The sequence below is a fragment of the Hippoglossus hippoglossus genome, chromosome 2 (genome assembly GCF_009819705.1).
Source record: "Hippoglossus hippoglossus isolate fHipHip1 chromosome 2, fHipHip1.pri, whole genome shotgun sequence".
NCBI lineage: Eukaryota > Metazoa > Chordata > Actinopteri > Pleuronectiformes > Pleuronectidae > Hippoglossus > Hippoglossus hippoglossus.
The window spans coordinates 10770813-10788786 of NC_047152.1; the positions used below are offsets into that span (position 1 = coordinate 10770813).

Sequence of the window (17974 nt, forward strand, 5' to 3'; positions counted from 1 at the left end):
ATGGCTCTTCAGTCCATCAGAAGCATCCGAGGAAACGGTCACTGTGCCGACTGTGAAGCTCAGAGTGAGTATCAGCTGATCCGTCTGTTTTATAGAAGAAGAAACATCGTGGTTCTGATGCTTCATCGTGTCCGTCGTTCTCCTCCAGGCCCCGACTGGGCGAGTCTGAACCTCGGCGCCCTGATCTGCATCGAGTGCTCGGGCATCCACAGGAACCTGGGCACCCACCTGTCCCGGGTGCGCTCTCTGGACCTGGACGAGTGGCCGCTGGAGCTCATCAAGGTCATGTCGGCCATCGGCAACGAGCTCGCCAACAGCGTGTGGGAGGCCAACGCTCAGGGACGCCTCAAGCCCGGCCGGACGCCAGCAGGTAGGAGACGCACACAGCACGCCACCACGACAGGAAGTCAGCTTCCAACATGAAGACACATTTCTTCTGTGTGTCAGTGCACTGCTGCCTGCTGCAGACAGGGGGCAGTGTTTCAGTGTTAGAGACACAGCAGGGTTCAGAGAGGATGATATTGACAGAAAGTGTGTTCTGTGTGTGTGTAGGTGTGTGTGTGATAGTAACAAATGGCTGAACTTTAACGCGACGTGTGTGTTGATCAGTGTGTACCTGGGTGTGTTAGTGTGTGTGTGTGTTGTGTAATTATCGGCCGCTGCAGCAGCCATCATAACAAATTAGAGCTGACTGCCGTCCGCATAAAGATCGACTTCCCCGTCCTCCCCCTGCACTCACCCCCCCACCGCTCATTAGTCAACAGAAGCACCTTATAATTACTCCCCACAGAACGACCCCCCGACACACACACACACAGAGGGACACACAGCGTGTACAGATACACGCACAGATACATGCGAACACACAATATGGAACCTGCACTCACACGCCATCCAAGGTAAAGTAATGATTTAAAAAATAAAAGTCCTGAGCAGTGGCTTTTCAAATTAAAACTACTGATATTAGATTAAATATAATCCTGAGTGAAGGGAGAGAAATAGTTTTTATGTATAAAGATAATGTGTAGACGATAATATCCACTGTACAATACTGATTTAATAAAGACGTATGATTACAAGTCTTTACACACACACACGTATTTTTTAATAAATGACAAACAAGGAAATAACGCACAAAGTTTTATTAAAACATAGAAACGACAAAACAAGAAATAACAACAGAATCCAAATTAGATACAAGAAAATAATAATCACCTGGATTTGACTTTACACCAGAGGATCATTTGAGTTATATACATTTTTAATTGATCCCTTTAGAAATGTATTGTTGATGTTTTGAAGGAAAAGATGATCGACATGTTATTTAACACACAAATAAATTAATTAAAATATGAACAAGTAAAAACAAGCTCACATTCAGTTGTTTGTTTTTATTTTATTTGCTCATCGGAAGCAGAATTTAACCAGTTTGTTATTTGATGGATTAAAGTGAAAAACGTGATGGAGAGTAAAAATAGAAATCAGTGACACACTTCCTTCATTTCCAGGTATTCGAACAGTATTTAAACGTGAAGGTTTATTCAGACCGGAGGTTCAGTGGTCCTCTGAAGCCCGAGCGTCACTAATCTGATTCAACAGCAGCTTTGATGAAGAAACATTCATTTATGAAGCAGAGGAAATGAAACGCGTGCAGAGGAAATTAAAATAAAATCACTTAATGTTGCTGTTTCGATGGTTTCGGTCAAATAAAACTGTCGCGTGGTCAGATTGTAAATGTATGAGGATGTAATATGTGGACACACACACACACACAGACACACACACACAGACACACACACAGAGTATTGGACGTGCCAATTAGCCCTCCTCCGTCACAGCACTAATGCTTTTATTGTTGCTCATGTTCCTATTTATTTATGAATGTGAAGCCTGTTTCCCCCTGAGGAGATTAGAGAAGGAGGTCAATATTATCTCAATTAACCCGCGACGCTCCACTGCTCCTCCATCTCTCTCCCCCGCTCTCCGTCCTGTCCACAGTATTTATCAGTCCATTCCTTAAGTAGCTCGCCGTTTGGCGTTTCCCCTCCATAAATCCCTCCTTCCTCTCTTCCTCCCGTCATCCCTCGCTCTTCGTCTCCTTCTCTTTGTCGACTCCTCCGTCCGTCCACTTCTTTTTCAAACTCGCAGATAAAACCAGGACTGAGGATTTGTTCAAATCCATCAGAGGTTTTATTATTGTTAATATTCGGTCTGGTAAACGATGTTGGAATCAGACACGGATTAAAGATAAAGTTCAGTTTCACTTGATCTTTGGTTAAAGAAATATCAGTAAGATCATAATTCATTATGAGCTGAAGGGATTTCAAACTGTAAATATGTTCTAGTTTTAACCTTAATTCAATAATCAAGTCTGTTAATTATCTGTTTAAGATAAAGATCAAAGTCTAAACTAAGTCACATAGAACAAAACAGGCCTTTGAATTTCTCATGTGACGACTCAAGTTCATCTTTTACATTTGTAAGAAAATCTGTTTTACGGAGATTTACATTCTCTTACATTATTTCATCTTCTTTGTAAAAGACAGTGAGGAGCTTTTCTTTCTAACACAAAACTACAGACACATTCGTTATAATTTTCAGATTCATGCTGTGTTATGTGTAATTAACTGAGTAATAACAGTTCAATGTAAATGTGAGTTTTTCTCTATTTACTGTTGATGTCTTGAAAATAAGATTTTATTCTTTATCTGGTTAAGAAAAGGAAACAGAATCTACGTGAAGTTAAGTTATGGAAAATATTTCCCTTGAGCCGTCTCTGTCTAACTGTGTGTGGGTGTGGTGTGTGTGTGTGTGTGTGTGCTGCTCGTGCTGTGCTCAGTGGGAGGAAGGCGTCAGGTTTATTGCAGCTTTATGAAGTGTCAGTGATGCTCTATGAAATAATGTGAAGAAGCTGTGTCACTGAGGTTCCTCTTAAATTACACATCAGCCTGAGAGACGACGACAAGTTTACACACTTTCAAAAACACACAACTCCTCGTACACAGCAACAGAAAATCACTTCCTCAAACCGAGCAGCTTCACGTTAAGAACCAGTTTCTCTGTCTTTTTATTAAAGATAAAATCAGCCTCATCACTTTAATACCTGGACCTGACAGATCACATGTTTGTGTTTAAAATCTTTATTTACAATATAAACCAGGAAGTCACGTTCACAGAAACCTGCAGAGAAGCAGAAGTGTGGGAAAAGAAGGAGGGAGGCTTCACCCAGGCTGCAGGAGGGAGAGGGAGGGGGAGAGAGAGAGAGGGGGGGGGGGGGCTGATGGATGAAAAAAATGCCCTCCCCCTCGTGGTCTCTCAAGTGAGTAATAGAGGCCGAAATTTCATTTTGCAAGTGGCTGATTTAATGATCCAAAGGGTAATTAATGGCCTGATTATCTTAATGTTAATATGGCCAGCAGCAATTACACTGACCTCCTGTCTGTCAAGGTCTGGGCCCCCCTCTACTCTCCCTCCAATTAGGTTCCTGTCAGAGGTGTGGGGGGGGGGAAAAGGAGGAGAGAAGGAGGGATGGGAGGGATGGATGGATGGAGGAAAGGGAAGGATGAGGAGACTGAGTAGGGGAGACGTGAGGGAGAGAAGGGAGGGGAGAGACGGAGGGAAGCTACGAAAAAGAGAAGGAAACGTAGTGGAAAGAGAGATTTGAAGGAAGAGGTAAGGAAAACCGAGGGATATAGAAAAGGAGGTTGTAGAGAGGGAGGTGCATTTCTTTGGCCGTCAGTCTTCAACACCTCCGTCCTCCTCCCCGTGGAACCTCCTGCTCGGACCGGAGGGAGGAGTTATGTTGGGAGAGATCGCACCCCCCCCCCCACCCCCCCCACCCCCCCACCCCCATGTGACAGGGCCTCGCCAGCTCCCACTGTTGTCATCATCTCTTTATCTTTTGCTGTGGTTTGAATCCCCCGCTCGTCCCCCTCGCCGCTCGTCCCCCTCGCCGAGCGTCTGCCCTCGGTGACGGGCGCTCCAGGTCTCATTAACGTCAGGGACTTGGCGAGGGGGGGGGTTCTGTCGCTGCTAATCGTTTTAGGGCTGGAGCTCATCACTGCAAACACAATGTCTTGCCACGCCTGCTCAGCAGCACAATGCTTCATGATGAGGACAGATACTTGTTGACGTCCCTCAGTGGCGAGGACGGGGGACAACATGGCGCCCTGCAGCTGGGGGGGGGGGGGGTCGCAGTGTGGACCAACACCAGCCGTGCCAGCTCCGCGCTGCCACAGGGATCCTGTTGGTACCAACCATAAAAAGACTGGCCGTCCTCTAAACGCTCCCATTAACCCTGGGCTGCCCGCGGTCAGCCGTCATCACCTCAGCTGGCACGGGCGCCCGGTGCCGCGCCCCAGCTGATGCCACCGCTGAAGGGGCTGCTAAGTTTGGGCACGCTGCCCATCGCGCAGCACCCACGGGGCTCGGGGGCTCGGCCGCGGCAGCACCGTCCTCACACAGCTCATTGTTTTAATTATCTGTCGAGTGGCACATCAACACCAGCACCCAGGGCCGCGCAGGCCGCGCTGCACGCCGCGCGTTAACAGGCCTGAGCGGACAGCGAGTGACAGTGCTGCTAATCCGCCTGCTGGCCGCCGCACTGGGGAGGTGGTTGGCGGCCATGTGCCTCCGTCCCCTGGGCGGCCTGTGCTCTGGAGCCCCTCCCCTGCCGCCGCTCCTGCCAAACACTGACCTTTGGCAGTCTGTCGCAGAGGGTCAGCATCTTGGCCTGTGTGCGTTCTCTCACTCCGACTTCCTGTGCTAGCGCCCTGTTGTTCTGCTGCGGTTCTTCCTACTGGGACCAGGAACTGACCAGTGCAGCGTTTGTGGGGAAGTCGTGGAAGTTACTCAGAGTCACAGAGGATTCTCATCTTCTGCTTGTCTGTACAAATATAGAATCAACGTTTTAAATCAAGACGTTGTTTTATTATTTACTTGAATTGGTCCTGAATGTGACACGTCCCAGACGTGTCGGTGGAGACCCGTCTGGTGGAGGCGTGGAGCAGGAATGGCGTCGTGGTCGTTGTGCAGCGTGAACAATAGGAGGAGGTGGAGATTTGTCGGTACTGAGACGTCACACCTTAATTAGACAGCAGAGAAATGAGCAGGAGCGAGGGCGGCTAAAGGATGAGCGGGGCTGAGTATCACCGCCGCGCACTTAACACCGGGCCCCACATGACGAATGCTCGGCCAGTAATAATTCAGCAGCAGGTCGGTGGGAGCTGGGAGCCGGCAGAGGGACAGGGTAAGGGCCCTTTATGGGAACAGATTAGTCTTGTTCCCCCCAAGAAAAGGCAGCGCTAACAGATTTAAAATTAGACCAGGGGCTTTTAATCTGGGCCGGGGTGCAGGTGCGGCGAGCGCCCGACACGACGGCGGGATTGGGCTCAGGGGAGCAGATGGGGCAAGCGGGAGGAGAGGGCGGGCAGGGGGCCCACATCACAAGGTAATTGCCCCCCAGGGTCAGAGGGAATGGTGGGGGAGGAGGGGGGCAGCCCTGCCTCGTACCCCATAAAAACTGATCACACACACACACACACACACACACACACACACACACACACACACACACACACACACACAGCCTGAGTGTGTGATGCTAACACAGATTGGACTGGTGCGATGTGAGATGGACACGTGTCACATCAGAGGCGTCGATCAGGGAGGAAACATCGTTAACGGACGTGACACCGGACGATTTAAAGTCTCGTTCATCGTTATTAAAGACGTGTGTGTGTGTGTGTGTGTGTGTGTGCGTGTGTGTGTGTGTCTGTGTGCGTGCGTGTGTGTGTGTGACTTGGTCTCAGACGTGTGTTAGTTTTCTCTCGTTTTACGTTTTCGTCATGAAACTAAATCTCTGCTCCAGATTTTATTTAAATAAGAGAAACATCTGTTTCACTGGAGATTTAAATTGTTCACTGATCAGTTTATGTTTTAATTTATTTATGATTTATTGATGAGTTTTATTAACCTGTTGATTTGTTTCCAAACTGTGGATCATTGACCTCAGTCACAAATAAACTAACAAACTGAATTATCCTTTAGATTCAGTCAGAGTCAGTGACATATTTTATACGACAGCGTGTGAGTAAAGATTAAAAAAGTAAAGGTTGATAAAAGATACTGATAAAGGTTTTAAATGCAACATGATCAAAACTCAGATATTAAATGATCCTCAAAGTGTGACGGAGACACAGAAACACCTGAGACGATGAAATGATTCAATATTATATATAATATATATTAAATTCAATAATCAGGTTAAATGTCTGAGGTGAGACGACGTCTTTTTATGAAAAGAACGTTTTTAAGATAAATAGAATCATGTTTTTTATAAATAACAAATTTCCTACGATATCAGACTCCTGCACTGTGTGTGTGTGTGTGTGTGTGTCTGTGTGTGTGTCCGTGTGTGTGTGTGTCCGTGTGTGTGTTCAGTGTCCGTGTGTGTGTTCAGTCTGAGCCGAGCTCTGTTTCATCTGCATCAGTTAACTAGCTGATCCCGCCTGCCATCATCTCCTCGCCATTATCTGCAGCCCCTGCTGATACGAGTCGCCCCACGGGCTGCGTTTCCAACAACACACACACACACAGTGACACACACACAGTGACACACACACAGTGACACACACACTCTCCTCCTGACAGGCAGTGCCAGTGCAAACGTTGAAAAATAATTGGCCCCTACATTCTAATTCATCTGTAAAAGGGAGGCCTTGATTAAATTAGTCCTAATAGACATTATTTTGTACATGACTGCTCGCCGCCGCCCGCCGCCGCGTCCCCCCCCGCTCGCCTAACAAGCCCTCCAATTTACTATTGACATTAAGCCGGCTGACACGAGCCAATCACCGGGCCATTCATTCTTTGTCATCGCGGGGAGGTTATGCTAATGAGAACTAAAAGCACAAACTAAATGCACATTCTTTATGCCTGAGTCATCAGATTAACCCCCCCCCCCTTATTTTAATAATGAAGAAATAAATAACGCTCTCCACATGCGTGACTCCGTCCCTGCTCGCCGTCGGCCAGCGGCTCCTGGAGCAGGAATGAATCTGCCGGCCGACGGCCCCGCCCCCCCCCCTCACCCTTTGGCTAATTGGCTCAGTCGGCAAATTGCTCACAGACTAAAGAGAAGGAGGAAGTGGACGGCAGAGCGGTGTGGTGTTTGTGGGTAATGTGTTTGGATGGAATGGGTTCACGGCGAGCGGCGGCCGGCTGGTGAACACTAGAAACCTTCAGACGCACAAACAGCCGCTGCTCTTCGTGAGGAATCCTGATCGTCCACCAGCGTCTTCAGCCTGGATCTGGTTCCTGAGCTGCGCAGACGAGACGACAGAAACACGTAGTACGACACGTTCTCAGATCTCAGGCTCAAAGCTTCCTGCATGAAAACCTACATTTCATACAGTGTCTGGTTCTTAAAGCAGAAACGTTTCAGGTCGTTCGGTCCAAACAGGAAACGCCGCAGCGTTAGAATCTGAGACGCTTCACGTCTTTATCGAACTCAGTGGGACTCAGTCGATTGTGGGGATTTTACCGTCTCACAGACTCTTTCCTCTGATTTTTAAAATCTCCCATTTCCACCTTTTAACTCCTAATTAATTTGTCGACTGCATTTTCTGACTCTTTCTCCGTCCCTGAGGTTTCACATTAACCCAGCTCCCCCCCCCCGCAGTCAGACAGGTCCACTCATCTACGTCCAGCTCATTTAGTAGAAATGTCAACGTCTCCTGGGGCCACGAGGTCGGGGCCGTCGGGGCCTCGGAGACGTTTCAGTGCGATGACTGAGACAGAGGACGTTTCCAACCAGAGGTTCAGATACGATCAGTGGGGGGGGGGGGGGGTTCCTGATGTTATACGTCCACCGTCTCACTGGGGCTGATCAGAGGCTTCTGACTCAGGATGAAGCTCAGGGGATTTCCTCAGGGACCAGGAACCTTTAGAGGTGGATCTGTGTCAGGATGAGGAGCCAGGGTTTAAAGGTTCAGGATCTACTGGGTTCAGTGATCTAGTATTTAAATATGAATCAAATAAATAATCTAATGATCACAAGTTGTAACATATTGTAAATAAGAAATAAAACAAACAAGTTCCAGTGGAACGAGGGTCGGACGACTTCCTGTCAAGTTTGAAAGAAAAACCAGAGGAATTTGAAGTATTTGTTCAGTTATGAGTTTATTTGTTTCGTCCTGATTTCCCGACGCCGGTTCCAGAACTTCTGGATTCTCTTCTTGTTCCTGTTGTTGTGAACCGAATCTCCAGAAACACAAACTACACAACATGTCCAGACTCTGTCTCACAGAGTTCATGTGTGGACACAGATTTAACTTCTGTCCCCGGAGACGCTCCAGCCGTTCAGAATCAGTTTATCTGAGTCTGACCTGGGTGGTAAAGATGCTTTAAAGGTTTTAGATTAGAGGAGATGTCGTCCCTCTTTCTTCACCTCCTCCTCCTCCTCCTCCTCCATCTCTCTCTCTGAACCACCCTCTTTGTATCTGTGCGGCGTTGCGTTGCGTCTCAGTCCAGAGGTTTGGTCCATTCCTCCTCCACCTTTTCTCTCACTCTTCCTCCTCCTCTCATTTGCATTGTCTCTCCCTCCTTCTTTCCTTTAACCCCTCCGTCTCCATCTCTTCCTCTTCCTCACCCTCCTCACCCTCCCTGTAATTATCTGTGCTCATCCGAGGGCAGCTAACGACCCGCTCACACAGGCTAATTGATTTCAGCCTCTTCTCCTCTTCTTTCCTTTTGTCTCTGCGACTGTGAAATAAGAGAAGGAGTGATGCAGGTAGTTCTGGGTGAATTTCACACGGACTTTCCTCCTCACCTTGTTAGAAGGAGCGTGTGCCGGTGATTCATCATGAGCTCGGGCAGTTAGCTGCTGCTGCTCTTATCCTCGCTCTATCTATCTATTAATCTATTAATTAGAGGGCTAATTAGGCCAGAAGAGGAGCCACTGACACCACGTCACTCTTAACCCTGTTTCCTACCGCTCATTACCTCCCACTCCCCCCCCCCCCCCCCCCCCCACACACACACACACACACACACACACACACACACACACACACACACACACACACTGTAATTAATGAGTTTCACAGCCGTGTGTTGGCTCATACATCTCCGCTCGAGGCTCAGAGAGAAAATCCTCTTTTTAGTCTGAATTATACTCAACAACACTCAGGTGATTTTATTTTGAAAGGAATCCAGGTAAAATTCAGAAACTTCCTCTAAATAAACAGATGAATGTCCTCATCACGTTGTTCACGTGTATATTCCTACTTCCTGTTTCTCTCGGTCCACACGTGTGAAAGGTCATGAAAGTGATTTCTCAGTTTTAAATAGTCTTTAGATTTTAGTCTGGTTTGAGAAAGAAAAATAATAAAAAGCAAAAGTAGTTTGAAAATTAAAAAGTGAAACGAGGCGTCAAATTCAGTGAGTGTCTTCAGGTCGTTATGCTAATGAGCTGGTGTGATGATCAGGGTGTGTGTGTGTTGTGTTCAGCTCCATGTCCACACTTTGTGGTGGTGGACAGATGACCTGACACACACACACACACACACACACACACACACACACACTGGTCAGAGGGAGCAGCTGGTGGGACGTCCAGCAGGTCAGTCAGTCGGTTCGGACAAACACCCTCAGCCTTTGGACGGACAGGAAACTCAGTGTGTGTGTAAACATGAGCACACAAAGCAGCCGCTGAGGGGGAACGTCCACACACACACACTCACACACACACACACACACACTCTCACACACACACACTCACACACACAATGAGGCCAAACAACAGGCAGGAAATCAGAGAAGCACAGTGGGCCCAGTGTGGCTCCCTGAGTGACCCCAAACAAAATCACATTACGCCCCAACGTTTCCAACAGGGACCGCAAACAGCAGCTGATGGAGCTGTCAATCAACAGAGACGAGAGAATATGATCCAATCAAAGAAATCCTGTAGAATCAGTGGAGACAGTGAAATCACTACGATCAGTCGAATTGTGATGATGAGAGACAGAAGAATCAGAATCAATAGAATCAGAATCAATAGAATCAGAATCAGTAGCATTAAACTCTAGAAGTCATAGAATCAGTCAAATCCCTGAATATTCACTCAAGTTAGTTTCAGTAGAATCATTGTTCATGTGTTTGTTTCCTCTGGTTGTTGTAAATTTTATCTTCTAATTTAAGTGACACATTAAAACCCTCTGGGCTCAGTGTGTGTGTGTGTGTGTCTGTTAGTGTGTGTGTGTGTTTCTATCTCACCAGGACTCATGTTTAATTATCTACCCAGCATGCCTCAGTGCTAAAGCACAGCACTTGGTCTAATGGGATGTGAAAAGCGACACACACACTAAATATGAGTGTGTGCATTCAGTAGACACATGTTAACACCTACTGCCTCACACACACACACACACACACACACACTGTGTCGTTAATTAGTGCAATTAGCCTCTCCAGTGTCCAGAGCTGTGATATCAGGACTCGTTAGTTCATGATGACAGAGAGTCACTGTTTACTGCAACACACACACACACACACACACTAGATGCACACACACACACAACCAGAAACACATGGACAACAAACTAACACACACTCGACTCAGCCTCTTAGCAACTCCAGTGGTGAGAGAAGGAATGTGTGTCCTGGGTCCAGTGGCCTCACATTTCCTCTCCGTCCTCTGGAGGACAGAAGAGCAGAGCCCCGCTGAGCGCACACACACACACACACTCACCCACAGACACACACACACACTCTCTCACCCACAGACACACACTGAGCGACACCTCCAGGCTTTGTCCGGGGGCTGTCGGCCGTAGTCTGGTGCCCAGCCTCCCTGCTCTCTCTCTGGGTCGGGGCAGGAAGGAGAAGCCCCCGGGACATTCCGTGATGCTAGCCACTGCCCACCACACCCCCCCACCCCAAAACACACACACACAGACACACACAGACACACACAGGTCTCCAGGAAGAGAGTTAATGAGATTCTGCAGGTTGTCTGTGTGTCTTTTCCCACAGTTTGTGTCTGAACGTTCTCAGATTCCGAAGCTGAGAGAAGCTGAAGTTTAAATTGTGACGTTAACGGGTTGAAGCCGGAGGAGTCACGTGAAAGTTCTACTAAACTTTAAATATTCAAACGTGTCTATGAAGGAAGTTTGGTTTATTACGATGTGTGTGTGTGTGAGAATCCTCTTGTGTCTCCCCCCCAGAGGAGCTGTGGTTATTTAGTTGAGGGGAGCAGAGGGGGGGGGGGGGGGGGACAGCTCAATATCTCTCCCCTGGGTCGTCGTACCCCCCCCCCCCCCCCCCCCCCCCCCCCCCCCCCCCCCCCCCCCCCCCCCCCCCCCCCCCCCCCCCCCCCCCCCCCCCCCTCTCTCCTGCTCTAATCCCTGCTCTCTGAATGAGCTGCTGTTTACATGTGGGGGGGATGAGCTGAGATTAGAGTGATAAAATCTGTGGATTAGACACATCAGCAGTTCATGACACTCGATCTGTGAACAATGTGTCCACGTCCCCTCGTCCGTCCCTCTTTGTCACACTGTGTCTCATTCTGCACCGAAGGGGGAGAAAGTGGATTGTTGGACGTCAGGAGAACCTGCGGCCGCCGTCAGTCACGTGCTCTTTCACCGCCTGGTGTTCTGTCTGTGAAGAATCAGCAGGAGAACACAGATTTATGTGAGAACTCAGAGAATCCAAATAATCAAAAGCTCCACGGGTTGAAGACAGAAAGCCTGAAAAACAGAAGTTAAACATTTCACTTCTTTCTCTGAGTTACATCAACTAAAATACTAAATCTTCACTCTGAATGTTCTGAATGTTCTGAAGTGATAGTTGACAAACTCGACTCCTCAGGTCAGATCATCTCTTGCCGTCAGGAGGTTTTATTGTGAAGCAGTCCACTTCCTGTCAGTGTGTAACCTCTCCGTCCCTGTGTGTCGTCTGTCAGGGAGGAGCGAGAGCGCTGGATCCGGGCGAAGTACGAGCAGCGTCTGTTCCTGGCGTCGCTGCCGGGCACCGACCTGTCTCTGGGCCAGCAGCTGCTGAGGGCGACGGCCGAGGAGGACCTGCGCGCCGTCGTGCTGCTGCTCGCCCACGGGTCCCGACAGCAGGTCAACGAGACGTGTGGCGAGGGAGACGGACGCAGCGCCCTGCACCTGTCCAGCCGCAAGGGCAACGTGGTCGTCACGCAGCTGCTCATCTGGGTAAGAGACGGAGGCGCTGCTGGTCTTTTATTGTGAAACATCTGAGCAGGAAGTTTGATTCAAATGAAGCAGTAACAGATTACACTTAGTAATGTGGTGTGAGGGATTACAATCTAAACTTCAGTTACTAATCCCAGAGGAATACTCGACTTGTTTCCTGAGTAAAGTAATGTGTGATCAGTAATAGATTACAGTACTGAAGCTGACGCCCTCTCTCTCACCTTCTCTCCAGTACGGCGTGGACCTGATGGCGAGGGACGCCCACGGTAACAGTGCGATGGCGTACGCTCGGCAGGCCAACAGTCAGGAGTGCGTGGACACGCTGGCTCAGTACGGCTGTCCTGACGAGCGCTTCCCGCTCATGGCCACGCCCAACCTGTCCCGCCGCAACACCAACCGCAACAACAGCTGCAGCAGCAGCGGCAGCACCGCCCTCATATGACTGCAGCGCTCGGACACGTGGAAACACACTCACACACATTTGGGAGAATCCTCATCGTTTATTTTGGGAACCACTACCTGTTGTGACTCTTGAGCCCCGCCCACCTCACCTGACGACCACCTGACGGCTCGTCCAGACTGATTTAAAGGTGACGCCATGTTTGGGAGAAGAAACCCAAAGCATGCTGGGAAATGTGGTCCACGGTTGGCTCGTCATTGGCTCATCAGAGCTCCTTGGGAAATAATCACATGACTTATGGCGTCCAATCAGGGCGCAGTCTGAAGCTCTACGGACATCATACCTCATCACACTACGCGGCCAGTTCCTGTCAATCAAGAATCCTCGAAAGACTTGTCCAGCTCCACAGCCAATCAGAATCCACGCCCTCTTTCCCGCCAAAACATATCTTCAGTGCGATGAAGACGATATCAAGGAATCGTGGGAGGAATCTTCATCACACCCCCCCCCCCCCCCGAGACTCCGCCTCCTCCTGCCGCTTCGTGTTTTTTTATTTCATGTGAAAAATATCTAGATGTAAAACTTTTAAAGTAAAAACACAAATATCGGATCAGTTGTTAGAGTTAAAAAGAGAAAGTGATAGATCGCATGTCTTAGTCACGTTTTCTAGATCGAAGACGTTTCCCTGGTTGTGAATATTCTCTCCATCAAAGCGTCTCCATGGCGACGGGGACGTTTTGTTTTCTGGGTGTATAAAGTGTACAGAAGCTTCGTCAGGCTCAGGGACCAGAGACTGTCCGTCATCCACCATCTTCCCCCCCGAGGCTTTGAACCACCACTTTGCTTTTACACGTTTTCACGTCTTTCAGTTCAGAACTTAATGAAACTTTGAGACAAATTCTCACATGAATGTCACATCTGGAAAAACTCTAATTACCTATTTGCAGAATATTCGATGAAGAAAGTTTTTTTACTTTCTGAAATTCACAATTCCTCAAAAAGAAATCCAGCAAATTCACGTTTTATTTAAATCTGTCTTCAAAATATCGGCAATTTTGTTTTCTGTTGAAGGACCCAATGAAAAGATGAAGAATCTTTTTGTACGTTTTAAACTCAAACCTGATTCAGGTCAAAGGTTTGATTCCCTGAAGTTTTAAAAAGTGGAAAAGACGAGGAAGCAGCTACGAAGCGAAAAGTCACACGGAGCAAAAAGGGAAATGATCCGCTTCTTCTTCTTCAGGTGTTTTATTTTTTGATCCGCCGATGAAACATGGACGTCACGATGTAATGTTTCTGTGTATAAATATTTATCTGTTGTAACTGTTGACATCACAGCGGCTTCCCTCTCAGTCTGTGTCGTCCAATCAGACGCCTGACCTGCTCAGCGAATCACTAAGAAGGGCTCCTTATTCTTCTTCTCTCTTGTAAATAGTTTCCTCTTCCTCTCTTTTCTTCGTCACTTCCTGTGTTTCGTCATGTATTTAGAGAACCCGTGTACTAACCGCGTGTCGGGTTAGAAAAGAAACATTGACTGAATGTTGCGTGTTTTGGTTCAGAGCAGGAAACCAGCGTCTCAACCAGTGGTCCCTTGACTTCAGAGAACACCGCCCCCTAGTGGGCCGCAAGGTCAATCTGAACTAACACCATCTCCTTTACGAACGTCACTTAAAAGCTCAGGAAAGTTAAAAATAATGAAAACACTACACAATAAAACGACTTAAAGTCCAGAATGCAAATGCGATAAGTTAAAGTCAGGACGCTAAACGTTTCCGTATCAAGGTGCCAAAAGGGGAGGAGCCACCGGTTTAAAGACTTCAGATGAATTGTGAATGTTGAAAGTTGATTTCAGGTGTTTTCACATTTAGACAAAATTGTAAAAAAAAGAAGAAAAAAAAACATGGATGTAGATGTGACTGTTTTAGTTTTTTTTCGTAGCTGGATGTAAAACGTGTCGACTGAACGCTAACGATCAGGAAAGAAGCTCCTTAACGTCATGTGACCTTTACTTTAAATCTTTAAACTCAGCTGCTGCTTCGTCCCCGAACGTTGTCGTGAAGCAGCGGCTCAACCCGACTTTGTATCCAAGCAATATTCAACATTCACATCGTTGCAACGGCGACACTGACCTCGCTGCAATATTTACATTGAACACACTGCGTGAACAAAGTCAGTCGTCAACGTAAACACTAGCATTTTCCTCTTTATGCCTTTTTTATTTTACGCTCCTGCCTTTATGTCCCAGCTTTGTCTTGTACGTGCCACGCCCCCGTTTCCCACAAGTCGTCTCAAAGATGGCGTCGTATTTACTAAGGGGCTGAACTTTATTTTGTGTTTTTGTGTCCGACATGTCCCTCGTCTGTCCTCAAGAAGGACGGAAGACAAAGACGTCCGTTTATTTATGACAGAAATGCACTAACTCTGATTCAGTCCGTCTTCACCCGAACTCTGTCCACTACACTTTCCTGTTTTTTGATTTTGACGTTTTTTAAGCGGCTGCAGCTTCTGACGATTTCTTCATAACTGATTTATTTTTTTTACGCTCCGGACTTGAAATTCTCAATGAAGCAGAAAAACTTTAATCTCTGTTTTAAAGCTAACTACAGCTAGCAGCTAACAAACTAGCATGGCAGCCGTTTCCTATTTGACTTCAAACATGAAGAGATGGAGAATGTTTAGAGAATCAAGACATCCATTGAAGTTCTAACTGTTAGCATTCGTTAGCTCAGCTAGCACAACTGCTCGACAGTTTTAGTTTAGATGTTTGTTTCTCTTCACATTATCTGAGAATCTGTTTATTTAATCTCGTCGCAGCACAGAAACCTCGGCCATCTTGGTTTTTAACTGTTTTCAGGTACAGAAGCTGCTGCGTCATCTGAAGCTAACTGCAGTTAGCACTTTAGCATTAACGTAGATTCAACTTGCTAGCAAACATGACATTCTGTGTTCGTTTCTCTTAAACTTGACACAAACATCGAAAGTTGAAAACGTTTAAGACTTGAATCATCCTATCGCCAGCTAGCGCCCGTTAGCTTAGTTTAGCAACAGAAGCTACGTGTTAATGCACTTGCAGCATTTTCGTCACTACATGAAAATTTGTCCATGTTTATTTGCTTTCACACATTAGTTCGGTAGAAACTACGACTTTCTCTGAACTGATTTGTTTTTACGAACCTCTTAGAAATCCAAACTTAATCAAACTTTACTTTAACTTTACTTTCCCCGAGTCATGTGACCGAACTCTTTGTTTTCCTCAAACTAAAACCAAACGTGAAAAGTTGAAAAATGTTTTGAGACTAAAAACCTCCTGTGAAGCTCCGGGTGCAGCTAGCGTGTGTTAGCTAAACTAAGCTAATGGTCATTAGCGTGTTGCAGTATATTTTCTAGCTGTTAGCTCAGATAAGATTGAAGCTTTAGATTAGAACGACTGAAGCTGCGTGTAAATAAATCCCGTCTGTTTCGGAAGACGCTGCGTAAACGAGGAAACCGCGTTGGCGCTACTCTCGCTGCTCGTCTGCGCCGCGCGTCGCCTGTACATAAACTACAAAACCACGAAAACGCGACTCCGTGTGGTCAACATCTGGTTTGTCTGGTTGTGTTACCTCATGTATACTTTACCTTGAAGCCCCGCCCGCCCGGGCCGCCCACCACATTATTTATAAACGCACCTAGCCAGGAAGACTCCGCCCACTCTAACCTATGTTTTTGTACTTTTCTCTCTGACCCTTCGAGTCCATCCATGTTTTACTAGAATCCTTTATCATCCAGACACATTATTGTTATTCTAATTATTATTATTGTTATTATTGACTTTTGTTGGCTGTACAGTACCGTTGTTGAAAAATTTTACCTAATACAGAGTCTTCTACTGTAATGTGTCTCTTTTCAATAAAGACGAGAATAATGCTTCGTACGATTTTCTCTCTTCTGAACGTTTGTCCTCATTTTCACGTTTGTTCTGTTTGGTTCAGCAGGTGAAAGAAGAAAGTGACTTTAAAAACGTGGAATCACTTTCAGATCTTTGTTTATAACGTGTTACAAGAAACCAAATCTTTGTGTATTCGTCATATTAATATTGTTTTTGTGTAGTTGTGTCATTTTAAAAGAATCTAAATTAACTAAATCTTTATTTTTGATTTATCGAGCAAAAGTAGAATTGTCTCCTCAGGTAAGTTGAACCGTTTGATTGAGAGAAATGATTCTGACATGTTTGTGTGTTTCTGCCGTTATTTGTGTGGATGATGAGATGTTTTCATGACTTGACCTCCAGGAGATAGAGAAACTGCAGAACTCTGTTTCTCCTTGTTGACATGTCTGACACCACAGAAGAAGAAGAGGAGGAAGACGACACTGGGTTTTCTGGATTCATGATTTCTGTTCATGTGAGGAGGAAGAGGAGGAGGAGGAAGAGGAGGAGAAGAGCCTCAGCTGATCCCCTGGGTCTCAGTTATCAGATGATCCCACTGATTCTAACGTGTAACAGAATGAAGTGTAAGTCACCAACTGTTTCCTCTTCTGTTCAACGAGGTGATGACACCAACACTTTATATATGTTTATAAATCACCAGGCTCCAGAGATCACAGCTGTTCATCTCTGGGTTTTACTGCTTCACATTTTGTTCAACTTGGTTTTTAAATTGTCAAAATCAAATTTTGAAATCTAATAATACAGTTTCCTACATTTCCCACAATGCAGCACGGTGTCTATCATTACAATTAGTGGAATAAAGTTTGTTTTAAACTAATAAAAACTGAACTTTAAAATGATGATTATAATTATTCATTATTTTAAAACGACTTTTAAACTTTTACTTTAACGTCATTTCCGGTCAGTATCCGAACGCCGGCTGCGTCATCACTCAGGTGTGTTGGGTCATTCTGTCGCTGACGAACTTTTCTTTTCTTTTAACGTTAAAACAAAAACGTTTAACAATCAATTTAACGACGGGACGCGCGTGCACGTTGTGACTTCACCGAGTGAACCTTTTTAATTCTGCTTTAAAAAACGTTTTTAATTTGTCCGGAGGATTTTAACGAACTGGACGTCGAACATGAGGAAGTGTGTGTGTGTGTGTGTGTGTGTCTTCAAGTGCGTGTTGGTCACTGCTGACTGCGTGTGTCTGTGTGTTTAACGTTTGTTTCTCACGTGTGTTTTTACATTTGTGTGTTTAACGTGTGTGTGTGTGTGTGTGTCCGTCAGCTCCACATGGACCACAGGTGTCGCGGATTGCGTGACGTCACAGGCCGCAGCTGACAGGTAACGTCTGTTTGGATTTTTCACTTTTTATTTTGAACAATAAATAATAAATAATGCTAATAAATATAATGATGCTGATGAGATGTGTGTTTCAGTGTGTCC

At 46.4% G+C, this 17974-nt stretch overlaps 2 protein-coding genes across 2 annotated transcripts in view; one reads left to right on the forward strand and one right to left on the reverse strand.

Moving 5' to 3' along the window:
• LOC117778663 (arf-GAP with GTPase, ANK repeat and PH domain-containing protein 1-like) lies at positions 1-13376 on the forward strand. Its single transcript, XM_034614399.1, has 4 exons — positions 1-68; positions 149-370; positions 11963-12218; positions 12451-13376. Exons 1-4 carry the CDS (start codon positions 1-3, stop codon positions 12658-12660), a joined length of 756 nt encoding a protein of 251 aa, XP_034470290.1. The 3' UTR covers positions 12661-13376.
• Positions 12545-17974, reverse strand: part of si:ch211-207l14.1 (E3 ubiquitin-protein ligase RNF126) — a 20430-nt gene continuing 15000 nt past the window's right edge. The window contains exon 6 of the transcript XR_004616638.1: positions 12545-12660. The gene's annotated coding sequence lies outside the window, so the exon portion shown is untranslated. The remainder of the gene's footprint in view (positions 12661-17974) is intronic.